We start from the raw sequence: 25,398 nt of genomic DNA on the forward strand, positions 1-25,398 counted from the left end.
AAACGAAACATTATATAGTCCATTATACGCTGTTTTTTTTACGCTGATGTCTCTCGGAACGAAATCCCGGCGTTAAATAAGGTTAACCTGTATTTGTTTTTCTAACGAGTGAAATATTTGACGCTATTTGACAATGTTTTAATGGTATTTAAATGTTAATCCTCAGCATGGAGCTACATCCATCTCGGGAGCTAGTGGCCTCCGGGCAGCGAGCTGGTCGGGGCCGCAAGACCCAGGCGCACATAAGGATATGGAGCACAGAAACCCTGCAGACACTTTACGTCTTCGGAATGGGGGAGTTCGAGGTCGGAGTAGCAGCGGTGGCCTTCTCTCAACTGGTGAGCTTTGCCTACTAGAACCTCGTAATGACCAACCCTTCATGATAGTGTCCTGGTACATACATATTGAGTCAATTTATTAAGATTACCGTGACAAGAATATGAATTAACCAGGTAATAAGAATATCTGCCGGATTTGAACCAGCATCATTCTCAGAGCCATCCTTAGGCAAATATCCAGTCATGTGCTCTTTGATGGCTCCTTACTCCCTCTGTGATATGTCATATCTTAAACTAAAGCCATCCATATAATTATCATGTTTTTAAATACAATTTCCGTTCTTCAATTATGCTGTTAACCAATTCAAAAATCAAAAGTTAAATAGTGTTATTTTCTTCATTATCCGATCATTACCAATATACGAGTATAATTTGTTCTAGTCGGTACTTAATCTAGGGGAGGAGCTCTAAATGGTATAAAACATGAAATAATACGAGTATTTTACTCAGAGTTCGACATGCCGTGCAAATTATTATGCTAATGTATAATAAATGAAAACAAAAAAAAATATTTACATTACTTGCTGGACATATTTTAATTGATTCTCAGAAAATTAAATCGGCCTTAATTACTGTATATCGTGTTGCGAAGTATTACACTTCTGACAAATCATACAATACTTAACCTACATGAAGATACTAATGCATGCGTTATGGTATTACGTCCATACCTATGTACTAGTACTTTATTTTTTTAATGGTTGCTAAGAAAAATCCATTGTTTGAAGCTGTCAATATATGTATATATATATATATATATATATATATATATATATATATATATATATATATATATATATATATATATATATATATATATATATATATATATATATATATATATATATATATATATATATATATACACTATCCAACTTAAAAAAATATATATATTCATCCATATGTTTACGTGTTCACTGTTATTAAACGGTTGAATGTGTCCTTTGATAATTCACATTTGTTTAGTATTACAGGGAAAAGTATTATTTATTTATACAGTCGTTAAAAAAAGCTTTTCACTGTTCGATGGAAGTAAATGAGATTTAATAACAGAGTAAGAAGGAAATAATAAGTGTGCATTTACTCTAACGAGAGGCAAGAGTCCTTGAAAATATATTCGTTTTTAAGAATAAAGCAACAACTAAATAGCTTTCTACACTTTTATTTTACTTACCAACGACCGAATTTCGACTGGTGAGAGGATAGACATGTTTTTTCCAAAAACTGTAAAAAAAATCTACGAAATAAAGCAGGTGTTTAGATTTTTTTAAACTGCATATTTTTATTGTTATATATAGGTATGTTACATAGAATTTGTTGTTAGCCAGGAGGCTAAAACCATTTTAGTATTTAACCATTTAACCGGTTAGAAGTCTATTGGTGGACGCCAATCTGATGATGTCGATAACGATGAAATCCGGCCCCTGGTCAATAAAAACAGTAGAAAAAGGTTATTGAATTTTTGGTTAAAATCTTAAATCTAAAATACTCGTATGCCTACTCTCGTAATATTTTCTCACCCTAACCTGTTACTTTTTTATTTAGCTAAATTAAAATATATGTAAATATATATATATATATATATATATATATATATATATATATATATATATATATATATATATATATATATATATATATATATATATATATATATATATATATATATATATATATATATATATATATATATATATATTTATATATATATATATATATATATATATATATATATATATATATATATATATATATATATATATATATATATATATATATATATATATATATATATATATATATATTTATGAATTCGGCGTGTATAAAATATTTTACTTTCTAAAAAGGCAAAATAAAATTAAATGGCTGTGTTCATGTTTGTGCCTTTTAATTTTTGCTTTGAGTGAAACTGAGTGATCACTTTAATTTTCCATATCTTGTAGGGAATTGATTATATCAAAATCCACCCTTTTCTTCATTCTGAAAGAAAGTGAAAAAAGATGTTTTAAAAATGTTGAGAAGTTGTTAGAAATCCGACTGTAAATTGGGGTCAAGCCTGGGCTAGTATTGGACAAAGCACGCGACCCTAATATCTAGATATTTCCCTCCGTCACGCACCCTACCCACTACTCTACAAGCTACTTGCTGACGTCATAAGACATCTTTAATAATATTTTAAAAGGTTTATAAAATATTTATACTATCAAGTTTTCAAATACATGTTTTTGATCTCCGTGTACATGTAAGTGTACCCCTTATGTAATCCCATAAAGTCCCAAAATGAAGATTATTATACGTATTAATTTTAGCCTTTGGTACATACATTTTACATGTTTAAGTTACAATAAACTATTTTTGAAATATAAAAAATATTTTAGTTTTATTATAATTATTAAAAAAATCATCTCTAATACACTTGTTCGGAGTTTATCTGCACACCAAACCGCAGTAGTGGATTTATATGTATTCGAATGCTTTTAGGTAACGAAAAAGACTACACTTCAATGGCTAACAAGGTCAACAATGTACCTCTACAGTTTGAAACATTTGAAACTGTGCCTTTAAACGTAGTTATATTTATTTACATTTTTTTTTCTTAAGGGTTGAAACCCCTAGTTTTATTACATGGCACACGCGCTACCTTTCTTATCTCTTGAGAAAAATCATTTAACCTTTTCAGCCAATAAGCAGGATGCTAATAGAAAGGTTATATTCTTAGGAAAAACGGCTTTTCTGGACGATACAAACCAACTAAAATGTTTTGTAGAGTGGTCAAGCGACAAATATTATTTTACGTCGATATTTTTCACTATATGTATCATGTACGTACAAGGACGAATATTTCAATGTTTCTCAAAATCAAATTTTTATAAGAAAATGATTTATTGTTTTTAGTACAATAATGAGACACGCCTTGTATTATGTATAATTTTTTCATTGTTTCCATGCACGCCACAATATTAAAATATTCATATTTACATTTTTATTATATCAGTAAACGTCGTTTAGATATTTAAAAAAATCTACGATACTCTTCATTTACATTAAGTGCATTAATTTCTCTAAAAGCAATTTTCGTGCTTAGGATATTCAATACTCCTAAATAAATGTATAAGATATAATTTTTTCATCTTTTTCTGATGCAAAATGCCTTCCAACTTGATTTGGTTGTGATGTAAGTCTTTCTTGGCCGTTATCGCCTTTCCTTCCCGCTCACTCTTGTCAAATATACAATATTATCTTAATTATTCTCTCGTCATTTATTTGCTCCATATGTTTGGACCGTCTAAAAGAGATTTCAACTTTTTAGTTAAACTTAACTCGGTAATCTATTTCTTTATTTTGTTATCCTTATAACTTTGTAAGCCATAATTTATTTCCATATATTTGTATAAGATTTCATTACGACAACGTTTACCCTGCTTCCATATTTCTTATCATATTCTTCTTAAAGCCTATTCACAGATATTTCATACACGATTTGCTTTTGTAAAAACATGCAGCATTATTAAGACTTAACTTTTTTTCAGAATGGTGGTAGTTACGTTCTAGCTGTGGATGGAGGTCGAGAAAGTATTCTCTCCGTGTGGCAGTGGCAATGGGGACATTTACTGGGAAAAGTTGCGGTGAGTTTTCTTTTCTTTTAATAATTGCTGGACACACGGACTGAAATACACGATACAGTTTGCACGGAAACAGGGATTTAAAAATATTGAGCAGAGAAACTTCACTTTTCTCTGCTGAAAAAATCTATAGTTCTTGAAACTAGTCGTGTTCAGATCAATCTCAAAAGTGTTTTATTTTCATGATTAAATCATTATGTTATTCTACACAGTTAATGGTTAGTTAATAATTGATATAATATATTTAGTCAATGCAAAGTAGCACACTTGTTAATATTAACTTACATGCCCCGCTGATTGTGATAGGGACATTGAAAGCATTAGTTACAATCCACAATTCCACACTAGACCAATGTGCTTTACTATGTTTTACTATACATAGTCTAAACCAGCCCAAGTGTTTCATTACACAAGTTGTAAGCTAATTTAATTAAACACTAACTGTAACATTATTTTGGAGAGCAGACTCTGCAAGAGGAGATGGCTGGTGCAGCTTTCCATCCGTTAGATGACAACCTTCTCATTACCCACGGAAAGGGTCACCTCGCCTTCTGGAACAGAAGAAAGGATGGATTCTTCGAGAGGACGGATATTATCAAACCGGTTAGCTCATTTATTTTAATGAATACAAATAAATAAATAAAACAAAATCTATTCGAGAAGTTGGACAACATATGTGTGTAATAAGAATTTTTTTTTATTAAAAAGGTATATGCTAATTATATTTGCAATTTTTAATTCCAGCCGTCAAGAACAAACGTAACTAGTCTACAGTTTGAACAAGATGGAGACGTGGTAACAGCCGATAGTGATGGCTTTATTACCATTTACAGTGTTGACAGCGATGGTGCTTACTTTGTCAGAATGGAATTTGAGGTGCGTATTCCTTTAAATTTTATATTTGCTCAAATTCAATAAATGATCGTATGAACCAGAAAGGATCACCAAAAAACCAATTCAATTATATTTTTATATTTATACATACATATGTTTATTAAGATATCTAATATGCTATAAATTAAATTTCTAGGCCCATAACAAAGGAATTAGTTCTCTGATAATGCTGTCTGAAGGGACATTACTCTCTGGGGGAGAGAAAGACAGAAAGATAGCAGCTTGGGACTCTTTACAGAATTATAAAAGGATCACAGATACCAAGGTATCAAGAAAAAATAACATTATTTGTACCCTAATTACTTAGAAAAACATTTTGCCCACTTAAGTAGATAATATTGGCTACAAGTATCAATGCCTTCTAGATATTGTCTAATCTATTCATATTTGCCACAGTTACCGGAATCAGCAGGAGGAGTGCGCAGTATCTACCCGCAGAGGCCGGGAAGGAACGACGGAAATATTTACGTGGGAACCACTAGGAACAACATAATGGAAGGCTCATTACAAAGGAGATTCAACCAGGTAAGAAACTTAAGCAGATATCATTGATTGCTTATATTAACACCAAATTGCAATCACTGGGGAACCTACTTACTTTCACTTGGCACAGACTCCCTGGTACCTGCTTACAAGGAATAAGACAAAAATATCTCGTATTGTTTAAAAAATAAATGTGCATTCCCTTCCACGAAAGCAGTAACTTTACCACGAATATTCTTTACCACTTTGTTTTTTGTACTATTTTTTCAACTGGTTTCGAGAAGGGCCATGTCTTCATCAGGGATTGATATGTACTAAATATCACACAGTTACAGATATATTCACAGTTAGGTGATTAGGCGGATAAAGGAGAGGTTTGAGGTGATACATGTTGAAGGCGTGGAGTTTTTATTATTATTATTTTCAGGTATTTATTGAAACCAGTTAGAAAAAAAATACTAAAATAAAACAAACTTCGTGTTAAGACATGTGCCACAAAGTATCAGTATTTTATTAATTTTTTAGGTTAGCCGTTGAATGTTATAGAATATATAGAAAAGACTTCTGAAACTTAAAAAGGGAAGCCAGTAGATTATTCACTATTCATAATTTTTAAACAAAGAATTTCGTCGAGTTGGCCTAATCGGCGTGTACTCTTATGAGAAGATGAATGAATGTGTAAGAAGCTGCCCAGACTTCCATATTCTGCATCTATTTTAAGATGTCAAAAAATAGCATAAAATATCATTTGAATGCCTTTCTGCAGGTTGTATTCGGTCACGGGCGCCAATTAGCAGGGCTGGCCGTGCACCCCGACGACGAGCTGTTCGCCACGGCCGGGCAGGACAAGAGCGTGGCGCTGTGGCGGCGCCACCGGCTCGTATGGTCCGCGCAGGCCGGCTACGAGTGCGTGTCGCTGGCCTTCCACCCGCTGGGCGCCGCGCTGGCCGCCGGCTCCTCCGAGGGCCACCTCGTGGTGCTGGCCGCCGAGACGGGCGCCGCGGCCGCCACCGTCAGGGTGTGCGGCTCTCCGCTCAACTGCGTCGGATACAGTCCAAGTGAGAGACACTTGCCTCATCTTTCTTTCCTTCTTTCTCCACTGCTGGATATAAGCCTCTTCCCCTTCCTTCCATTTTCTCCGGTTGCTGCTTGCAGCCAGTTTTTACCCCCCACAGCGACTGTGTCGCCACGCTAAGAACATATCTTTTGGTGTGGTTGAGGGTGTACTCCCAATTATACGAGGTCAGTATGCATCCGGCTACGCGAGAACCCACATTTTTTTGAGAATACATATATATTTGGCGGTATTTAAAAAAAAAATTATGTTGTGAACACCTTACTTTTTAAAAACTCTTTTCATAACCATTCATTTATTTCAAAGAAACACTTATTTTTTCAATACAAATCGGTGTTTTAAACAAAAAATGCAATTATGTTAAATATTACCTGAGTTTATTGCGCATCCCTAATAAATATATTTCTCGAGAAATTTCAAAATGCAACAAAGTTTTATGTTTCATAATACATCTAAACCAGACACTGAAATTGCATTCACATACTGATTAAATCAGAAAATATTGATTTTTTAATGTAGCAAGGGGCTCGCGCGAGCCCTTCCGAGCCCCCTGCAGCCCACCGTTGCTTTAAATTGTCCTTCATTGTACTTTGGATTAAGCCAATCTCACGTTGTCCGCCGGCGTTTTTCTTTTGGAATTCTGAATGCATAAATTCCATATTTTATCTCAAAATAATTTCTTAAATATTCCAGCTGGAGACATGATAGCTATTGGGTCCCAAAATGGCAGCGTCTACCTGTTTCGTGTCACAAGAGATGGCTTCTCTTACAAGAAGTGCAACAAGATTCGGGGATCACAACCTCTAGTGCAATTAGACTGGAGTACTGATGGATGTTATCTGCAAACTGTTACTGCAGACTACGACATTGCTTTCTGTAAGTACCTAGAAAATTATGAAAACAGTAAACATGAACAAAAAATTAGAGAAAATTGTTCATTTACGAGATTTTAATAATATTATGAACTTATTTTTTTAGGGGATGTAAAATCACTTTCACCAGAGAAGAGTCCCATTGCGATGAAAGATGTTAAGTGGTACACGCACTTTTCAACGGTGGGATTCTTAGTCGCAGGTATGAAGACAAGATAATCATTCATTGTAACATAATATAATATTACTGTTTATATCTTTATGTCTTAGTTACAATAATATATGCTGTTTTTTTATTATTTTTTAAAGGACAATGGAACAATAGATATTATCCGATGACCTCACTTATAACTACAGCAAGCAGGTCATCTGCTCACGATTTGCTTATCAGTGGAGATGCCGATGGACATCTTCGACTCTTTAGGTAAGAAAATGTTGTTGGTAAACGAATGTATACACAATAGGTAATATAACTCGTGAATAATATCACTTATAATCACTCGTAAGCGGGTGGAAGCTCAATAAAATAAAATAAAAAGTATGAATAATGTAAGAAAATCGAGATTTCCTTAGGTTTGGCATATATAAGTCTTTCCGATTCCTGTCTGCAGTGTTTCTATTATAGTTGCGGTACATTATTGTTTGTTTTTCATTCATAGTTATTAAATCTAACTGGACGATTTTAGGTACCCTTGTGTAACATCCAAGGCAGAGTACACCGAGCAGAAGGTCTACAGTGGGCAGGTTTCTTGCGCAAGGTTTTTGTACAATGACCGTGGAGTCGTGACCAGCGGAGGGTCCGACGCAGCCCTGATGCTATGGGAGCTAGTTGAGGATTAGCGCTCCCCACCAAGACATAGATCTCTCTCACAACACTAGTCTAAGGTGGACCAATCCGCCCTGCACTTAATATCTCTTGGACCAATACACCCACGTGGTTCCTACAGAGAAGACCAAAGTCAAGCCAGAAGTCGAGATGTCCGTTGCCGTAAGGAGGTTAGGAGAGAAAGGCAGACGTCGTTCTTAGACTCGCCATACATGAGGTTATTCGAAAAATTGTATGGATGTCGGTTGATGAAATATCTGTCAATGAATATATTTGGTTTATATTTATTAAGGTTGGAAGTAAGAATAGATATTTTAAAGTTAAGATTATTAATTATACATATCTATTATGATGCAGGAGTTATTTAAGAGTAACGTTGTAAAATTTATACCTTACGCAAGCTATTGGTTTATCATATGATTATTAGATTTTTTTTTAAATATCAGTAGGTAATTTTATGAAGAAAAAAAGCAAATTATAGCATCAAGTAATACATATTTCTCTGTATAATACATAATTCTTTATCACATCGCAATAAAAATGCATTTTCAAACTTCCTTCATTGCAGTACCTAATTTATTTTTATATATTTGTTTACAATAAAAAAGTCAATTTGCAATGAAATACGTATATAGCAATATATTCAAATTGAATACTCAGTATTTTATTGTTTAGTTTTATTAGGGCTATTATTTTTTCGTTAATGTTTAATGCCAAATAATATTGAGAATTTTTTTGTATGAATTCGTGTGAATTTCCTATGAATTCAAGTCATTTATGATGATGGGTAAAAAGTTATACATTGTTGGAATTCTATTGTACTGTATTGTAAGTAAGACCTGAGAAAGATTGTAATATATTGTTCTTAATTATCACTGCCTACAAAATAAAACAATGCTTTTAAAAATAGTTATAGTATAATAATAATTAGCAGTCTTAGCAAATGTCTTTTTTGAGGTTTCATGACTCTGCCGAAGAGAGTTGACGTTAATCGATAGAATATAATTAAATCTGACACCCTATTTATTTTTAAAATAAGCATTTATTTATATTGAATAAATCAAAATGTACCTCCGTACATTTATGACGAGTTTAAATATTTACAAAGAGTAAAGCTATTTTTATTTAATATTGCAATATGACTAACTAAAAACGACATGAAATGTTATGCAATTTAAAATTATTATTACTACTATTAATTATTTTTTGTTTAAACAAAAGCGTTTGAAAAAATGTACAACTATTGACCAATTTCTTTTATATTTTATTAGCAAACTATAATATTATTCATGTTACCGTGAAATCCAATACAGTATTTTCACAGTAATATATACACATAATTACATTTAATGAGATTAAGCAAATTTTTAATATAAATTAAGTAAGGATTAGACAAAGAAGTTTTTTTAGCAAAAGGCTCTGTAGACACTTTTATATATATTTATTTACATTACAAAGTTTGCCAATTTTGCTTTCAAATATTTTATTATTCCCAAAACATTAATATTTACATTCATGTTTGGAGTCTGTGATTTAGATTAATATGTTAATCTAATTTTTTTGCATGCAAAAATAATTAGTTTACATCAATTGTTATTATTTTAATAACTTGTAAGAAATGTTGTATGTAAAACAAAATATATTGCTATAAGTTAGTTAAAATTTGATATGTAATACCTTAACATCTTTGAAAAAAATATTTACACCTTTGTAACGTAGAAGTGCAAGTCTTTAGATTTACAAAATAATAGAAATATTAGTATGATAATAAATTATTGTTCCACTGATAAATGATTATTGATTTTAAGCACTCTCAAAATTTAGGCTGTAAATTTACAGAACAATATACTTCTACTAGCTTATTGGAAACATCCCAAACAATAGATAAACTAGACTTTTATCAAATATAATCGCCTAAAAACATTTCAAAATTGACATAAGATCACATACCATAACATACATTATGCAAATAAAAGTATTCATTTATCTCTTAGCATTGGGAAGGAAAACATAATATCACAAAAGTGCACTTAGAATTTTTTATCACATTATTTGCATATTAATGTGTCATGTTTATTAAAAAATAAAAGAATATCAATATTTAATACTCATTAACATTATCATATTTTATCAAATAAACTTATCTTCATAAAAAATGTGTTTTATTTATTTCAAATGTTGAATAACCCAGGTTTGTTGAACAACCAACGTTTAAAATTATTGAAATATTGATTTTTTTGCTACCATAGCAACCATAAAGGGAAACCCCAAAAATATTTCAGAATACGTGGCTTTATGGAATGCTGTTCAATAAGTAGTTGGAGACAATGAGAGCAAGACGATCTTCAGAAAAAAAATAAAATTAGTTTCAATTGTTTCAATAATTTTACTATCCACATAATCAATCACAGCGAAGATGATTTTGCGAAAATAATGATACATGATTTTTCAAAAATCATTATTATTATTCATCCTTGCTTGTGGGCTCTTCTAAAATTGAGCAACATTGTCTGTAAGCGATTTAGGGCAGTGGAGAAATCTTGGGGGAATTTAAATCAGTCGTACAACTTTTTTTCAACAAAGAATTGAGATCTTATTTATCCTCCTTCTTGGTGGGAATTTTAAACGATGTATCTCTATACTCCCCCTCACATTAATATTTTTTATTAAGCATAATAAATTATTTTACCACCAGGAGGTGATTAGATGAAAAAATATTAACATTGGAAAATAAAACATTTTCGTTGCCTTTTTTAACCTTAACCTTTTTTTTATTATTTAACTAATTACAAAAGGTTGGTATTGGAAAAAAAAAATAATAATAATTCTTCCGTAAATTACCAACCTACCTATTCCCTCGTCAAACTTACAGTCTGGAAAAGACGTGACTTTGTAGCCGACGTATTCTCTATGGAAATATTGTCTATCATTTTTGAACTGTCATTTTTTCATCTCGTAGGAGGTTGTGTCTAATATTTAAGCGAACGCGTTTTTTGACGATAGCGAAGTGAGATTGTATTATAATTGTAGACTTATTATCTATAATGAATACTCCGCGTCCATGTGGATGTAAAGGATGCAGAACGTGCCTTATTTGTGAAAACGATTACAAGTTAAACGAAAAAATGTATTCTGATGTAAGTTACTATTTATTTATAGTTCATCCAAATATTAACACGTATGCGATCGAATCATTTAATAAATTTTTTGTGTTATGTACAGAGAGAAAATTGCTATACTTATTGCCCACTGTGTGATAAAGCATGGGAAGGATGGAATAATGAACCTCAGTCCAGTCACCCAGATCATTCGGGAAACTTTATACCGTTCCCGGGGGTATTTATAAAGCTCGACTTTATCTCCGAAGCTGAAGAACTCCTATTGATGCAAGGTATTGATGAAATGCCATGGGATTTGTCTCAAAGTGGACGCAAAAAACAGGTAGGTATTCATTTATTATCGAGTTGCAATATTCGTGTTACAAATCACTTGTCAGATTCTAATTCTGTCGTTGTGAAATAGTAAAGAACAATTTAAGTTTATCAAGTTATATATTAAGTATGTAAGCCAGACCTATTTCTTTGGATCCGGGCACCACCTTACAGATTTTATTCCTCAAATTCGGCATGCAGAGGGCAAAACTGGGTGAAAGGTTTTCGTTTCTCTCAATTGCAAATACAATAAGGTTATAAAGTGCGACAAAAACCTGAGTTATTTAATGGCCCAAACAAATTGAGATTTAGCCAACAAATGACACATGGTGAAGTTTTCTGAATATGTATTTGTAGATTTAATTCAATTCCCTTTATGAGATATTACTGCACGGTCAAACAAATGAATTATGTTGCTTTATAATGAAAACACTTGATTTTTTTATTTTTTATTTCTTGAGTACTTTTCCTTACTGGTTTTGTCTCACACCTTTCCATCATCGGGTATCTAGGTATCCCTGTTAGTTTCTAAGTAACTCCGATAAAGGCAAAGTGTTTGGTGGTGCGAAATTAGTAGGATAAATCTGAAAAATCTGACACCTATCTGTATCCATTAATGGTACATAGAATTGTGCTTTATTGTATTCTTAGTTATGGTGTTAACTTGATTCTTAGTTATGAAAGAAGTGTGATCAGTCCCGCACCTAACATTACCAATAATCCGAATCTCAGAGTGTTTTCAGGCTCATAAGGAGGACATATCAGTTTTATGGGAAAGGGAATGGAGTAGGTGCTAGGGCACTTAGGGTAGCTACTACTGTTAAGGGTACGAGTTCCTTGAGGAATAAATAGAGGAATAAATGTTATATTTACAGTGTTTTCCAAACATTGAAGAAACATTAAATGATTTGTTACTTTCAGAATTTCGGACCAAAGACAAATTTTAAAAAGAAAAAATTACGAATTGGGGAATTTAAAGGGTTCCCGGAATTTTCCCGCTTTGTCCAGGAGAAATTTCAACACATACCTATCCTGAATAATTACCGGACTATCGAGCAGTGCTCCTTGGAGTACGACCCGACAAGGGGAGCGTCCATCGATCCGCATATAGACGACTGCTGGGTATGGGGAGAGAGAATCGTCACCGTCAACTGTCTGTCGGACTCTATGCTGACCATGACTCCGTACAAGGGAGACATGAACAAGTATAACCTGCTGGACTGCTCCACGTACCGCCGGGTGGTCAATGACAACGGAGAGCTGATAGACGATGTGGGAGTAGTGCCTTCCGAGTGTGCGGACCAGGACATTGAAATGAGAGACATCACTGTCAGAATACCAATGCCGAGGTATAACTTTCTTGACATTTTTCACAGCTAAGACATACTTTGTTGCTTTTCAGGCAAAAGAGGACATGTTGAAATATGTTTTAAACGTTACTTTTGGGTACTTATTTAAATAGAAATTGTGGAATTTGTAGTGATCAATTTAAAAACTCAAAGATATAGTTGTGTCCTGTGTGCTGCTAAATTTCTGATTGGTTTATGTTTTGAACAATACCTATTAGTAGAGAATCAGCACAATAGCGTTGGTTTGGGAATAAACATTATAATTTAAATTTATTTCAAATACAGATTTATGTTTATTTTGTATTTAAATATGCAAAAAATGTATATGTTATTCTCGTGGCTTTATGAAAATTTAAAATGATTCTCTGTAAACATTTCTTGCAGGCGTTCTCTCCTCGTATTGTACGGTAGAGCCCGATACAATTGGGAACACTGTGTCCTCCGTGAAGACATAACGCAACGAAGAGTTTGCCTGGCATACCGAGAGTTCACTCCACCCTTCCTGCCCGGGGGTGACTGGGAAAATGAAGGTAGTGAAATATTAGACGCTGCTAATTCCTTTTGGAATCACCGTTACGTTGATAAAGTGTGCTAAATTTGATATATTTTTGCTACCAATGTTTTTAAAATTGTGTATAAACGAATTATCTAAGTTTGTATAATATGTATTTTACCTATTAAATTTCAAATATATCTATTGCTTTGTTTTATTTTACCTATCTTAATTTTCCGTTATCATTGTTTTTTTATTATCAACATCTGATTGTGTATAGAGCACTGCATCAGATAATGCAGTATTGTCTTCGACTATGGTAAAGATCACAAATATACATACATGTATATGTTGGTACAGTAAAAGAAGTTTAATTCAAAATGCAGGCTATATGTAACTACATATTATAAATACAATGTTTATTTCTCTTTTTGTAAGTTAAATTTTTAAAGTAATTTTTATTTCTTTTCTTTTTAATCTGACAAGGTCAGGTAGTAGATAAATTTACTAATCTGCTTGGATTTTGACACTTATTATGATTTTGAATTCAAAAAAGCTTTTTTTACTGTAATTTTATATTATTCCAGCATTGATTTTTTTCTTCACAAATATTTTGGTCTTTTATCTAAGATACCCGGCATCCTCTGTGATTATGCTTCGTAGATATTTAAAACTTTTTACTTGCTCTACGGGAGCCCGGTATATTTTTATTGTTTTGCATATCGGAGGACATTCAGCATGCTAATATTTTGCTTGTATAAGGTTCATATTCATATAATTTAAAGATACTGTTCATTACATGGTGAAGATAATTTTATTATCGAGTTTCATGTTAAAATATTGTGGAACTTCAATTTTTTTTTTAACACTCTATTAATTATAACAAAATTCAAATGTATTTCATAAGTTTATCAAAAATGTTATTAAAATTTTGTTAATCTTTACATTAAGTGATTTTAATAATTTAAATAATTATAATTTATATAGCAGACAATATAAAACAAAGTTTTTTTTGTTGATGTATTATTTGATCCACTATTTTAAGTAGTGGAATGGCCAATGGATGGAACATAGATGACTGGTGCAGGAGGGTCCTGCTTCTTGGCCTGGTGGGGCTCCATCTGAGTGTAGCTGTTCACTATCTGCTCTCTGATCTCCCATCGCCGCCTTTCTCTCTCAGACTTGGCTTCGCGGATAGCTTTCCCCAACATGATAGAGAACATGATTCCCAAGAACTGCAATGTAAGTGCAATGAAATTCAATTCACAGCATAAAAACCTTGCATTGTGAATGCAGCCTGTATACATTTTATAAGCACACACTGTTTTTTATTGACAAAGTCTTTGTTAAACTTTTTTTTAAAGTTTCAGATATGTATATAACATATCGCTCACTCCTTTCAAGAACGTCATAAATAAAAAAAACTTGATTTTTCAGGAGAACGTTTTTAAAGTTTAAAAATATAATACAATGTATTAAAAATAATTATGTATCAACCCACTTATTGAACTTTTTACTATGCAACAGACCTTTTTAGGTAAAACCTGAAGGTTTTTTCTATTTAAAAAATGCCTCTTTTTCTGGGATATAGTACATTTTTTGGGCATTCCGAAAACATGCCTAACTGAAAATTGACGATTTTTGATTTCTGACGTTCTTGAAAGGAGTGAGCGATATGACACCTGCCTTCCCCTTTAACTGCTCCATATACCACCTTGTTGGTCTTCTTTTCCCTCTGTTTCTATTTTCACCTTTATTATTGTAGCCATGATGTCGTTGTATGTAGCATCGAATCGATGCGCTATGTATGGTACACATACCATGAGGGAATAAACTTGACGGGAAGGCTATTACTGCTATGTGGAAAAGGAAATTGAAATGGAATACTAATGGAGAAAAGAGAATGTTGGCAATAGTCAGAGCATTCACTTGGATACCTGTACTCCTACAAGCTTGTAGAGGTTATTGAATACTAATATGCAGGGCTTTTTTCTACATGTAACGCAGTGGAACGGCGTTCCGACATCTTTTTTCACAGAATTTATTTTTATTTTTTATTTTCAAAATCAATGAGATTGAACAATGTTTGCGGTTACATAATTACAATCTATATTTATATAATTCATCAAAATCATAAAATATGGTATTGTAATGAACTAATTTTTTTTTGTAAAAAGCTTGACATGAAGTGAATTCTGGGACTTTTTTTGTTTGAAAATGGTATGCATTTATGACTTTGAAACCCACCGATTTACTTTCACAAAGTAAATAGCAAATGAGCCGCAGACGTGTAAAACAGTTTGTCATAGGGAATGTGAAAACAATGGTTAAGCGATGTCAGATTTGATACGATGTACCTATTTGAATTAACAAACACTTAAAGGTAATGAGAGCGTCCATAGAGAAGGAAATCTTCGTCGGCCCTTCGCCAGCAAAGAAAGCAGCATGCAGAATGACAGTTTACAGGCCAAATTGCACTGTCGGATCGTGATTTAGTACAGACTTAAACAGCAGTCCTTAAGTATGAGTATCTTAGATTCTCAGTACTAAAATATTTATTTTGGATAATTAAATCAAGTACCGTAGAACGGGGCTACTTGAACTTTGATGTGTTAATTGAGCCTCTATTGAGTATCTATCGGAGTGTTGTGACAATAAGTGTCACCTTTCAGGGAATCAATGAATCATGTTGATACATTCATTATTTTAGACCAAATACAGATTTAATTTTTTTTTGTACTGGGCTCAAGTAACACATCAAAGTTCAAGTAGCCCCGTTCTTCGGTAGTCAATAAAATAGCCAAATTGTTTAAAGAGAAGGGAAATATTTGATAAATATGTAAACGTTAAAAGAAAATCAACTGACCCTAGAACCTAAAAAGTTTCACTTGCAAGTGCTAGAGTTACACAAATTTTTAAATGTTGGCATGATAAAGCCTGATTCCGCCTGAAGTCTGAGCCTACTCAGTTGGAAAATGTCCCTCTGATAATAGCCATAATCTCCTGCTACATTCCTAGGTCACTGCTCACATTGTAACGTGTTGTGTTACGACAAAATGACTGGTCAGTCCCCACCTTTAGGGGGCATGTAAATTAGTGTGTACAATCCACCACCATGTTCTAATAGCCAAAGTGACAGCGACAGGAAAGTTAGTTCCTACTGGGGACCCCAGCCCCATTAGGAAACTACCCGCACCAACTGGTCAACCTCCCGCGCTCTATACTCACCCTTGAAACCTACAAAAAAGTATATGGAGGAATGCCAAGCAAACCTAAGCTACTAAAACGACCCTATCAAACATTTCTAAACCTAGAGGTACAGATAGACATGCTTTCTATTATTTTTATAAGCAATGTAAGTAAGTAATGTAGTTACACATTTATCGAAACCTCTTTGTGAAAAGTAAAGTAAAGTAAACCATCAAGGTGAAATAAATATATTTTTTAGATAATTTTGTGGCGATAACTTTGCCTCGCACCTTTTTATTAGATATAACCGTTTTTGTGGAAATTAAAACAGAAAACACGATGGGTGACACATTAAGGAGGCAGACTGAGGGGGGTTAGCGGACTCCCGAGGAATTGTGACTTTCGAGGCAACTCTTCTAGGGTCCTAAGGAACACTTGTTCACGAAAACTATTGAAAATAATAAAAAAAAAAACAATATTTTACAACATGTTTATTTTTCTCTACCTTACTATGGCTTTAAATTAAAATTGATTGAATATTGAAAATCGGGACCAAACCGACGATTTAAGGTGCCCAGTACAAGAATCCACTATTTTCTTTAAAAGCCCTAATACATGTTACAAACATTTTTTGTTCAAAATGTGTCCATTGATTTCACCGGATTTTATATGAAAGGACATTTTGGCAAACGGAAGGTAATGATAACTTCTAATATAATTTTGTGAACTGCGATTTACATATAGTATTATAAGTAAGGAATTGGTGGACAGTTCGTTTTATAAAATGTCCGTTCTTTTCCGAATGAGAACAAGTTGAAGCAAGTTAATATTGTTTTCATGACAGATAATTCTACTTTGTTTTGTTTAAGGTGATACGGATTAAAATGGAATTAAATGGATCGCTTATCATCAAGGAGTGTATTAATCTTAATACACTCCTTAATGATAAGCCTTAAAACCACGAAACAGGCGACGTCCGATGTAGTCCGGAATGCAAGCTCTTCACCAAAATAGTAAATAAAACCAGCGACATACGGCTAAGCAACTTCGTAAAGAACTTACCCGAAGAGGAAATACTAAGAAATGTAAAATATGAGTGGGCAATCTCGAAGGTTGGTGATGAATTTTTGGAAGTAATTTGATCCATAAATCATCAGTTAATAAAGAGTAAATAGCAAAATAATGTCAAGATGACGTCTCTTATGAACTATTTTTTTTAGTAAAAAGCTTGACATGAAGTGAATTCCGGGACCTTTTTTGTTTAAAATAAAAGTCCTGCTAATACGTATGTACGAGGAAATATAATAATTCACACTGGCACAATAAATATTTAAAATGTAAAAACCTGAATAAATGCGACAGTCATGGCTCCAGTTCCCAATAAGAGAGTGCTTTGCTGGATTAGAGTTACCAGGCGACCCATGCAGCCTCTTGACCATGCTTGAGATGCATCACAGACATCCACTTCGCTTGGGACATCCACATCGTAAGGACAGCAAGATCTTGGAACCATTTCTCGGAAATTTTGGGTATGATTTTTTCCATCATAAAATCCATCCCAATCAGATGCGTTATTAATGCCGCAACAGTAGAGCTTAGGTTCACCAATAAATTCAAAAGATTATTTTTTTTAAATATTCATGATTTTAAATAAGTTATCAAAGCCCAAATACAGATAACTCTGCTTTCATCAGTAAAAACTATTTGGTTATAGTTTTAGCCATATGTATAAAATATTATTTAAATTAAATAATTAATTATCTTAAAAAATAAAAATTGTTTCCAAAAACATTTTTTGTTACCAGAGGTATATCTGGTAACAAAAAATTGAGTTGATTAGAGCTACTCGATTGTAAAGTAATTGTTATTTTTTAAGTTATGTTTACAACCTACCCTACTTTGGAGAAAATCAAAAGCTTCAGTTGAATCTGCTGTTTCGTTATAGTGCGATTGTGCCGTTAAAAGATTGTCTTCAATCAGCCCGAATAAGCCTGACTGAAGGCTGTACGCTGCTATAGCTGCTGCGATTTCTAGTATGAAGACCAATCCCAGGAAAAGCGCAAACTGGAAATAATAATGAATACTTATGTAAAACTTTCAAAATTACAAATGTATCAATAAAAATACTGGATATCATTTGCATTAGTAAAATATTTGTGAAACGCATCACATGCCATAGTTTGCTTCAACTATTTATTAATACTTCCATTTATTGGTTATTTCTTCCAATCTTTGATAATGTATGAATAGTAAGGATAAAAACATTCCTGAAAATCTGTGGTTATAAATAAATTTAGATATATTTTTCAAATTGTATGTACAACTTATACAGAAGAGATTCTGATGAATAAAAATGTATATTTATAATTTACACCTTTATTTACCAATGATTTAAATATAAAAATATACATATTTAATATTTATCTTATAATTGATTTCATTATTTTTGTCATATTAAAATCCTTTTCTATTCAATTAATTTAATGCATATTATTATTATGATTTAGATAATGAATTGTTTTAAACAAAGGAATCTGTATTGTAATGCCTTCAAATAGCATATTTTTATAATAAATTTTAAATAACATGCATATAACCAAGATGATTTCTTTGCATAGAAAACATTTTTATTTTTACCTGAAAATCTCAAGACCTAAAATTCTCCGCCTATAGAAAAACCATTCCCTCGATACAAAATAACTATTAATTCAGTGATCATCACCTCTTGTAGTGAATGCCTAATAAACTATTATTTTTAATTTAATTATTTTGGATGATTATCGCTTAAATTCATTTTATAAATGAACTTACTCAACAAGATCAATGTTCTGCTATATTGCGATTTCTAGGAAATAAACTTCCATGGCCTGTTTCATTCGTCCTTACTTCAAATACATCACATTCAAATACATGTTTTAAATTTATGTCTTCTGATCGATCCACAATATGCGTGACTGACTGAAGTTATCTGATTAAACATTTTTATTTTAAGTTATAAATCTGTTTTTTATATTATTAAAAAGATAATTATTTTTCTTCTTTTTACGTGCACAAATATTTCTATTTCACACTATTTTTTAGGCCCTAGATGCCCCTTCAAAAAACTAATCCAGTTGTGGGCTCAAATCTAGAATCTCTGACACAAAGTCTGTGACACTAACTGTGGGGGCACAATCCGATTTAAATAGTCATCGGAACTCAGCATTTTCAAAGATATTTCTTTTACCATAAACCGGGAACCAAATTTCATTAGCAAACTATTATTAAAACGAATAATTTTTCTTCTCTAAATTATTGATATTTACTATATAAAGGAAATTAAAACAAAAACAAAAGTAGGTTTTTAATGGCATAAAGAAATAGTTATGGTAAAAGCAAATAATACATTCTAATACATCTTAATTATAGTAGGGTTAAAATACTTACAACGTTAATCATGCAAGTGCTTTCCTTCAAGGCTCCATAACCACCAAACAAGGAGACAAATAACATTATGACTCCGATGACAATGAGAAGAGTCACGGGAGAATAGAAGCCATCATGAATGAAGAAAGAGAAGTCACTGTATATTGTGTATATCGCAGTACCAATAGATATAATCAGAGCAGCTGTCAACTAACAAACAAAATGAATTAGTAATTGGGTTAAATCTATTTATTTCAGTACCAAACAAAGGCAATTTTTTTTTTTTAACAACAATTTTACATAGCTCTCCTGTTCTGTATTCTTCACCTGGATTTGTACAGTTAATATACCATTTTGTGAGATTGTTACTGCACCACTTACCCTTATTTGAACATAATGGTGCATAGGGCAGTGCTAGGGTGCAATGCACTAGGGTGCAGTGGCATCGCATCGATGCAGTGATATCTTGTTCATTAATTGTGTGAAGGTAAGCTCAACCCTTCACTGCACGTACCAGTCCAAGAAGATATTAAACAAATATATTCATGTGAAAAATCACATTTATTTTAACTCCCCTGAGAATCAAACCAGGATGGTAGTCAAACATACTTACCTTATAAATTTTTAAAGAAGTTTATCGTAATATTTAAAGTGGTTAACTGCAAAATTACCTAAATGGCAAATAGTAAAAGGTAAAGATTGAGTCAATAATCCAATTTCAATTATTGTATATATATATGTATATATATATATATATATATATATATATATATATATATATATATATATATATATATGTGTGTGTATATATATGTATATATATATATATATATATATATATATATATATATATATATATAAATATATATATATATATATATATATATATATATATATATATATGTATATATATATATATATATATATATGTATATATATATATATATATATATATATATATATATATATATATATATATATATATATATGTGTGTGTGTGTGTGTGTGTGTATGTATATTATATAATATGTTTATTTACAATGATGAAAGTATGTACCAATAGTTTTCTAACTATTGGTATTTATTTTATCGCCTATAATTGCCGAGTGTTGCTATATAGCATCATATGATTACGAACACATACAGATAGGTGGATAAGTTATAATCTGTAAAATAAAACATCATCCTAAATTTTATTATTTCTTTGAAAAAATATTACTGTCGCAATGACGCAAGATGATAAAGTCACATACTTGCTTATAATATGTAAGTCTTATCTTAGGGGCTAAAGAACGTTGTATGAGTAACTTAGTATTTTCATTATTCTCCAGCATTTTTGACAATATTTTCAGAAATGTATGACTCCCTCTGGGCAAACTTGAACTATCTACGTATTTTATTTTTGTATTTGGTACAAGTTGTAGGTATTTAAATAATCATTCGCAGAAACGTGTAATGTTTTAAAAAAAAAAATGCTTGAAGTCCAAAGAACGTTTCCGAATTCGATTTCCGAATTGTAGCTTTCGTAAGCACAAAAAGCATTTTAGATAAACTCTGCTACAAACGGAAAAATATTCTTCATTAAAAAACGTGCGTAATTTAGTGTTGACTGTGTTTGGTATCATTACAAATTGAAGGGCGTTGGATTCAATAAGGGAATTAGCGTTTTAAGTACGTGGTGTAGATAACTTCAACTTTGCTTCTTACATATAATCATGTACCTATTTAGTAAAGTAAAATAAAAATCGTTTTGCAGTAGTAAAGTAGAACAAAAGCTATTGTCTTTGTATATCTGAAATATCTACAAAAAGACAATTATATACGGCGATTAGGTTTGGAAAATGCGCATTCAGTTATTAGTAGTCTCGAGGATGCAAGTAAAAATTACTTACGATAAACATGAAGTTAACAGTCAGCAGCATGTATTTGATGCATTTCATGCCCATGTTTAGCTCGGTAGCCATTTTGGGAAAATGTTTACACTTCCTTCACTTTGTTTTACACTTCTTGCGCCGTGAATTGAAACAATGCTATCGATCTAGCAGTCTAGCTTGCTGGTTTACCTTCCACTTGATCCGCTTAGCCTTATCACGACTGATAACGATAACGTTTGATAAAGCGTTTTATTTTTCGTTATAATTCTGTAATGACAACGAGATTAAAACACGTTTGATCAAAAAAATATTATTTACAATACTTTTTTTGTCGGCTTAAAAAATATTTTTGATGATTTTCAATGCTGACCAATGATTTTAAGTCCCGAGTCCAAGTTACACAAGCTATACGAGTACCTATATATAACCCCGAGTGCCCTTACCATTGATGCTATCCCCTCTTCCCTACAAACTAGATCCATATTATAATTATTTTACATACTAGCACACGCCTGAAAACATGATTTCATTTTTTTATAAAACCTATAACTTGACCAACACCCAATATCTTGGGTGTGTCCAAATCTTGGTTCACAAACCTGGGCTTCTCTACTTAGGAGTTATTTTTACATTTCGATATTGAGACATACGTTAAGAAGAATATGGAAATCTGGGTATTTATACGGTTTACGACCTGTCATAGGCAGCTTATGACAAGTCGTAAGCTCTGTAAATACCCAGATATCCATATTCTTCTTCATCTAAGTTTAGATGTGCAAATACTCAATACAAAGTGGGGAAATCTAGATTTGTTAACAAGGATTTAGACATACCCAAAACCTTGTCAAAAGTCTGAGACTTCCATATTCTTCTGCATCTATATTGAGATTTCAATATGTACTTACCTTTCATTTTCTCTCCCATACAAGTAGTATTGCCCTTAATTCTGAGCTCATTCACTTCGCTCGTATGTTTTGTATGCTTTCATATAATTAAACCAAACTTATTTCATGTAATTGACCATTAGATGCAGATAAGGATGGTTGATTATTTGAATTAAAACTGAAATTCATCGATATTTTTATAAAATTTGTGTTATTTTTATTCTTACATTCCAAGAAATTTCAAAGTACCTTCCTCTCCCAGACACGGAGCAGACCATGTTTTCATGTTACCCTAGCGGGTGGTTTGGATATATTTATATAAAAGTATTTTCTAAATATAATTATTCACTTATCAATAGAATTTTTTATTCACTTAGAAATGAATTTTAGCGGACGATTTTTAAAAAAAGGGAATCAAATTGTTGACAATCGAGATCGATTATGACTCGATTTAATATTTTTTTAGATGGAAAAATAAATTTTAACATCCTTGCCTAACACTAGTGTGTGCAGTTGTCTGTACCTAGAGCGCAAATATTTTTAAAATATGTATTGTGATAAGAGTGTAAAAAATACGTTTTGCTATGCAATATGCTAATAAAGATATGTTTTTTATTGATTTCCTGTATTTATTAAAACACAATATTAACCTATGTAATTCCAATACTAGAGATACGAGTATTTATAAAGCCTTAGATCTATTTCCTTATACTGTGGTCACAATACGAGCGTGAAGTAGCAGAGCAACGACTGCCAGTGACAATTATGATATAAAAAGGTGATGAAGCTTAAATAATATATATTTGGCCATTACTTCATGGCTTCGTGCCTCGGCGTCATCAAAGGACAAAACCGCGCACCGTTTACAATCTAAGACATTAAACAACTGTAAAATTAAATAAATAAATGCATGTTATCAATATTTTTCCTCGAGGGATTCGTACCTAAACTTATAACGAGTAAGGGTATGCAGCCCTCTAGTCATTTCTGATATTCTCTTTTCATATTCTTAATTAATAGTACCAAGAGTAGTGCCTTCACTCCAAACTCCTTCGTTTACAACATCTTTATCTCATCAAATATATTCCACTTCTAGATCCAATATTTGTAGCCCAGGACTGATCACCTTGGCTATAAATAATTGATGACTTTTTTTTCACCGTGTCACTCGGATGCGGAGCCCTTTGCATCATAAGCACAGATAGGAATGAAAGGAAAAGAAAGAAGAATTTATGCAATGTAATTTATTAATAATAAAAGGTGCAAATATTCTTATGTATAGGTATAAGTAGTGATAAATTAACATAAAATTCACAATAAATAAACATTTGTTTTGGTTTGTTAAATTATTATTACTCTAATATCAGTAGGTGCGAGGTAAACAATCGTAAATCCAAAACATCAAATATTCAGGAAAGACAAATGATGATTTTATTAGAATTTTACTGCAGAAACATAACGTTATTATAAAACTCTTAATTTTGTGTTTTCTTCATAAAAACTGGAAACAAAATATTATTCTAAAAAATAAAAATTAAAATATGTGTCTCTTTTGAACATTTGACGTTTTGGATCTAAGATTATTTACCTCGTGCACAGCAATATTAATATTTTTTGCATAGTTATTTTTTTTAAATTTTTTATATATGTATTTGGTAGAAAAATGTATGTACAATGTTAAGTATGTTATTTTTTTAATAATGTATGTTGCATGTTATCTAATGTATTATAACAGCTAAGTAAACAATCCAAAATAGGACATCCAAATTATAATAAACGTAATTAAAACAGTCGATAATTTTGTTTTATAAATGCATAATACAGCGTTTTTATTTGAAAAATAATAATAATAAAACTTCTTAATTAACATAATAGTTGAACATTATTTTATATTTCTGAAAATAGTTTAAATGATATGCTTTACTTAAAAATAATTTACATCGTTGGTGTTACGCCATTTCATATTTTGTCCTCTTGGCAAGGTGGCAGGCGAATAGAATTCCCACGAACTGAAAAAAATGGTGTTTTAGAAAATCAAATTATATTAACATAGCGATTTTGAAAGTAAAAGAGAGAGTAAGTGATTTTAATTCGACCATTGTTTTTTGTTATTTCTTTATGGGATATCTCTAAAGTATAGTTTCACTTGTTTATTGACCAATGGGCACTTTCACCCATTGACGGGCATCTTCAAAATGATAAATATTATATGTATATATATATATATATATATATATATATATATATATATATATATATATATATATATATATATATATATATATATACATATATATATATATATATATATATATATATATATATATATATATATATATATATATATATATATATATATATATATATATATATATATATATATATATATATATATATATATATATATATATATATATATATATATATGTATATATATATTGCAATGTATTAGACACATATAGAAATAAACTTAATATTTATAGGCTGTTGATGGATCGATCCGTATTTAGGTCACAATTTAAGGAAATAAGCAGAAGTGTGTTTTTTGATTTTGATTTCCGAATCGAATTAAAATCCAAATTTGGATATTTAAACAGAATTTTCTGTTTAAAAAATAACGTATTGGGGTTTTGTATGCGATCTGTGCAAGACCCGATTGAGA

The 25,398-nt window shown here is 31.5% G+C and overlaps 4 protein-coding genes across 4 annotated transcripts in view; 2 read left to right on the forward strand and 2 right to left on the reverse strand.

The window, feature by feature from the left end:
- DCX-EMAP (Doublecortin-domain-containing echinoderm-microtubule-associated protein) overlaps window positions 1–8,242 on the forward strand; it is a 54,608-nt gene extending 46,366 nt beyond the window's left edge. The window contains exons 9-19 of the mRNA XM_088259102.1: window positions 167–338; window positions 3,869–3,964; window positions 4,427–4,564; window positions 4,706–4,837; window positions 4,992–5,120; window positions 5,252–5,380; window positions 6,105–6,396; window positions 7,107–7,289; window positions 7,392–7,487; window positions 7,595–7,709; window positions 7,972–8,242. Coding sequence (XP_088115228.1) covers window positions 167–338; window positions 3,869–3,964; window positions 4,427–4,564; window positions 4,706–4,837; window positions 4,992–5,120; window positions 5,252–5,380; window positions 6,105–6,396; window positions 7,107–7,289; window positions 7,392–7,487; window positions 7,595–7,709; window positions 7,972–8,125 — 1,636 coding nt within the window. The 3' untranslated portion in view covers window positions 8,126–8,242. The remainder of the gene's footprint in view (window positions 1–166; window positions 339–3,868; window positions 3,965–4,426; window positions 4,565–4,705; window positions 4,838–4,991; window positions 5,121–5,251; window positions 5,381–6,104; window positions 6,397–7,106; window positions 7,290–7,391; window positions 7,488–7,594; window positions 7,710–7,971) is intronic.
- Window positions 8,243–11,050: 2,808 nt separating this feature from the next.
- On the forward strand, window positions 11,051–13,588 carry LOC148310028 (alpha-ketoglutarate-dependent dioxygenase alkB homolog 4). Its single transcript, XM_088259093.1, has 4 exons — window positions 11,051–11,248; window positions 11,334–11,552; window positions 12,464–12,891; window positions 13,276–13,588. The coding sequence occupies exons 1-4, from the start codon at window positions 11,156–11,158 to the stop codon at window positions 13,484–13,486; spliced, it is 951 nt and encodes a 316-aa protein (XP_088115219.1). The 5' UTR covers window positions 11,051–11,155; the 3' UTR covers window positions 13,487–13,588.
- A 591-nt stretch (window positions 13,589–14,179) lies between these two features.
- Window positions 14,180–22,030, reverse strand: LOC148310029 (CD63 antigen-like). Its single transcript, XM_088259084.1, has 5 exons — window positions 21,871–22,030; window positions 20,000–20,188; window positions 18,467–18,637; window positions 17,919–18,167; window positions 14,180–14,619 (listed from the first exon to the last, which is right to left on the reverse strand). Exons 1-5 carry the CDS (start codon window positions 21,940–21,942, stop codon window positions 14,425–14,427), a joined length of 876 nt encoding a protein of 291 aa, XP_088115210.1. The 5' UTR covers window positions 21,943–22,030; the 3' UTR covers window positions 14,180–14,424.
- Window positions 22,031–24,096: 2,066 nt separating this feature from the next.
- Tsp29Fa (Tetraspanin 29Fa) overlaps window positions 24,097–25,398 on the reverse strand; it is an 11,472-nt gene continuing 10,170 nt past the window's right edge. The window contains exon 5 of the mRNA XM_088259086.1: window positions 24,097–24,745. Coding sequence (XP_088115212.1) covers window positions 24,686–24,745 — 60 coding nt within the window. The 3' untranslated portion in view covers window positions 24,097–24,685. The remainder of the gene's footprint in view (window positions 24,746–25,398) is intronic.

This window comes from Brachycentrus maculatus, unplaced genomic scaffold (genome assembly GCF_059751285.1).
Source record: "Brachycentrus maculatus isolate JH-2025_06_01 unplaced genomic scaffold, ASM5975128v1 h1tg000110l, whole genome shotgun sequence".
Taxonomy (NCBI): Eukaryota; Metazoa; Arthropoda; class Insecta; order Trichoptera; family Brachycentridae; genus Brachycentrus; species Brachycentrus maculatus.

Coding starts and splice junctions, on each gene's coding strand:
- LOC148310028 (XM_088259093.1), top strand. CDS start 11,156: ATGAATACTCCGCGTCCATGTGGATGTAAAGGATGCAGAACGTGCCTT. Junction 11,249..11,333: donor ACGAAAAAATGTATTCTGAT/GTAAGTTACTAT, acceptor TGTTATGTACAG/AGAGAAAATTGCTATACTTA. Junction 12,892..13,275: donor GTCAGAATACCAATGCCGAG/GTATAACTTTCT, acceptor CATTTCTTGCAG/GCGTTCTCTCCTCGTATTGT.
- LOC148310029 (XM_088259084.1), bottom strand. CDS start 21,942: ATGGCTACCGAGCTAAACATGGGCATGAAATGCATCAAATACATGCTG. Junction 20,189..21,870: donor CTGTTAACTTCATGTTTATC/GTAAGTAATTTT, acceptor TTTGTTTGTTAG/TTGACAGCTGCTCTGATTAT. Junction 18,168..18,466: donor TTGATTTTCTCCAAAGTAGG/GTAGGTTGTAAA, acceptor GGTGAACCTAAG/CTCTACTGTTGCGGCATTAA.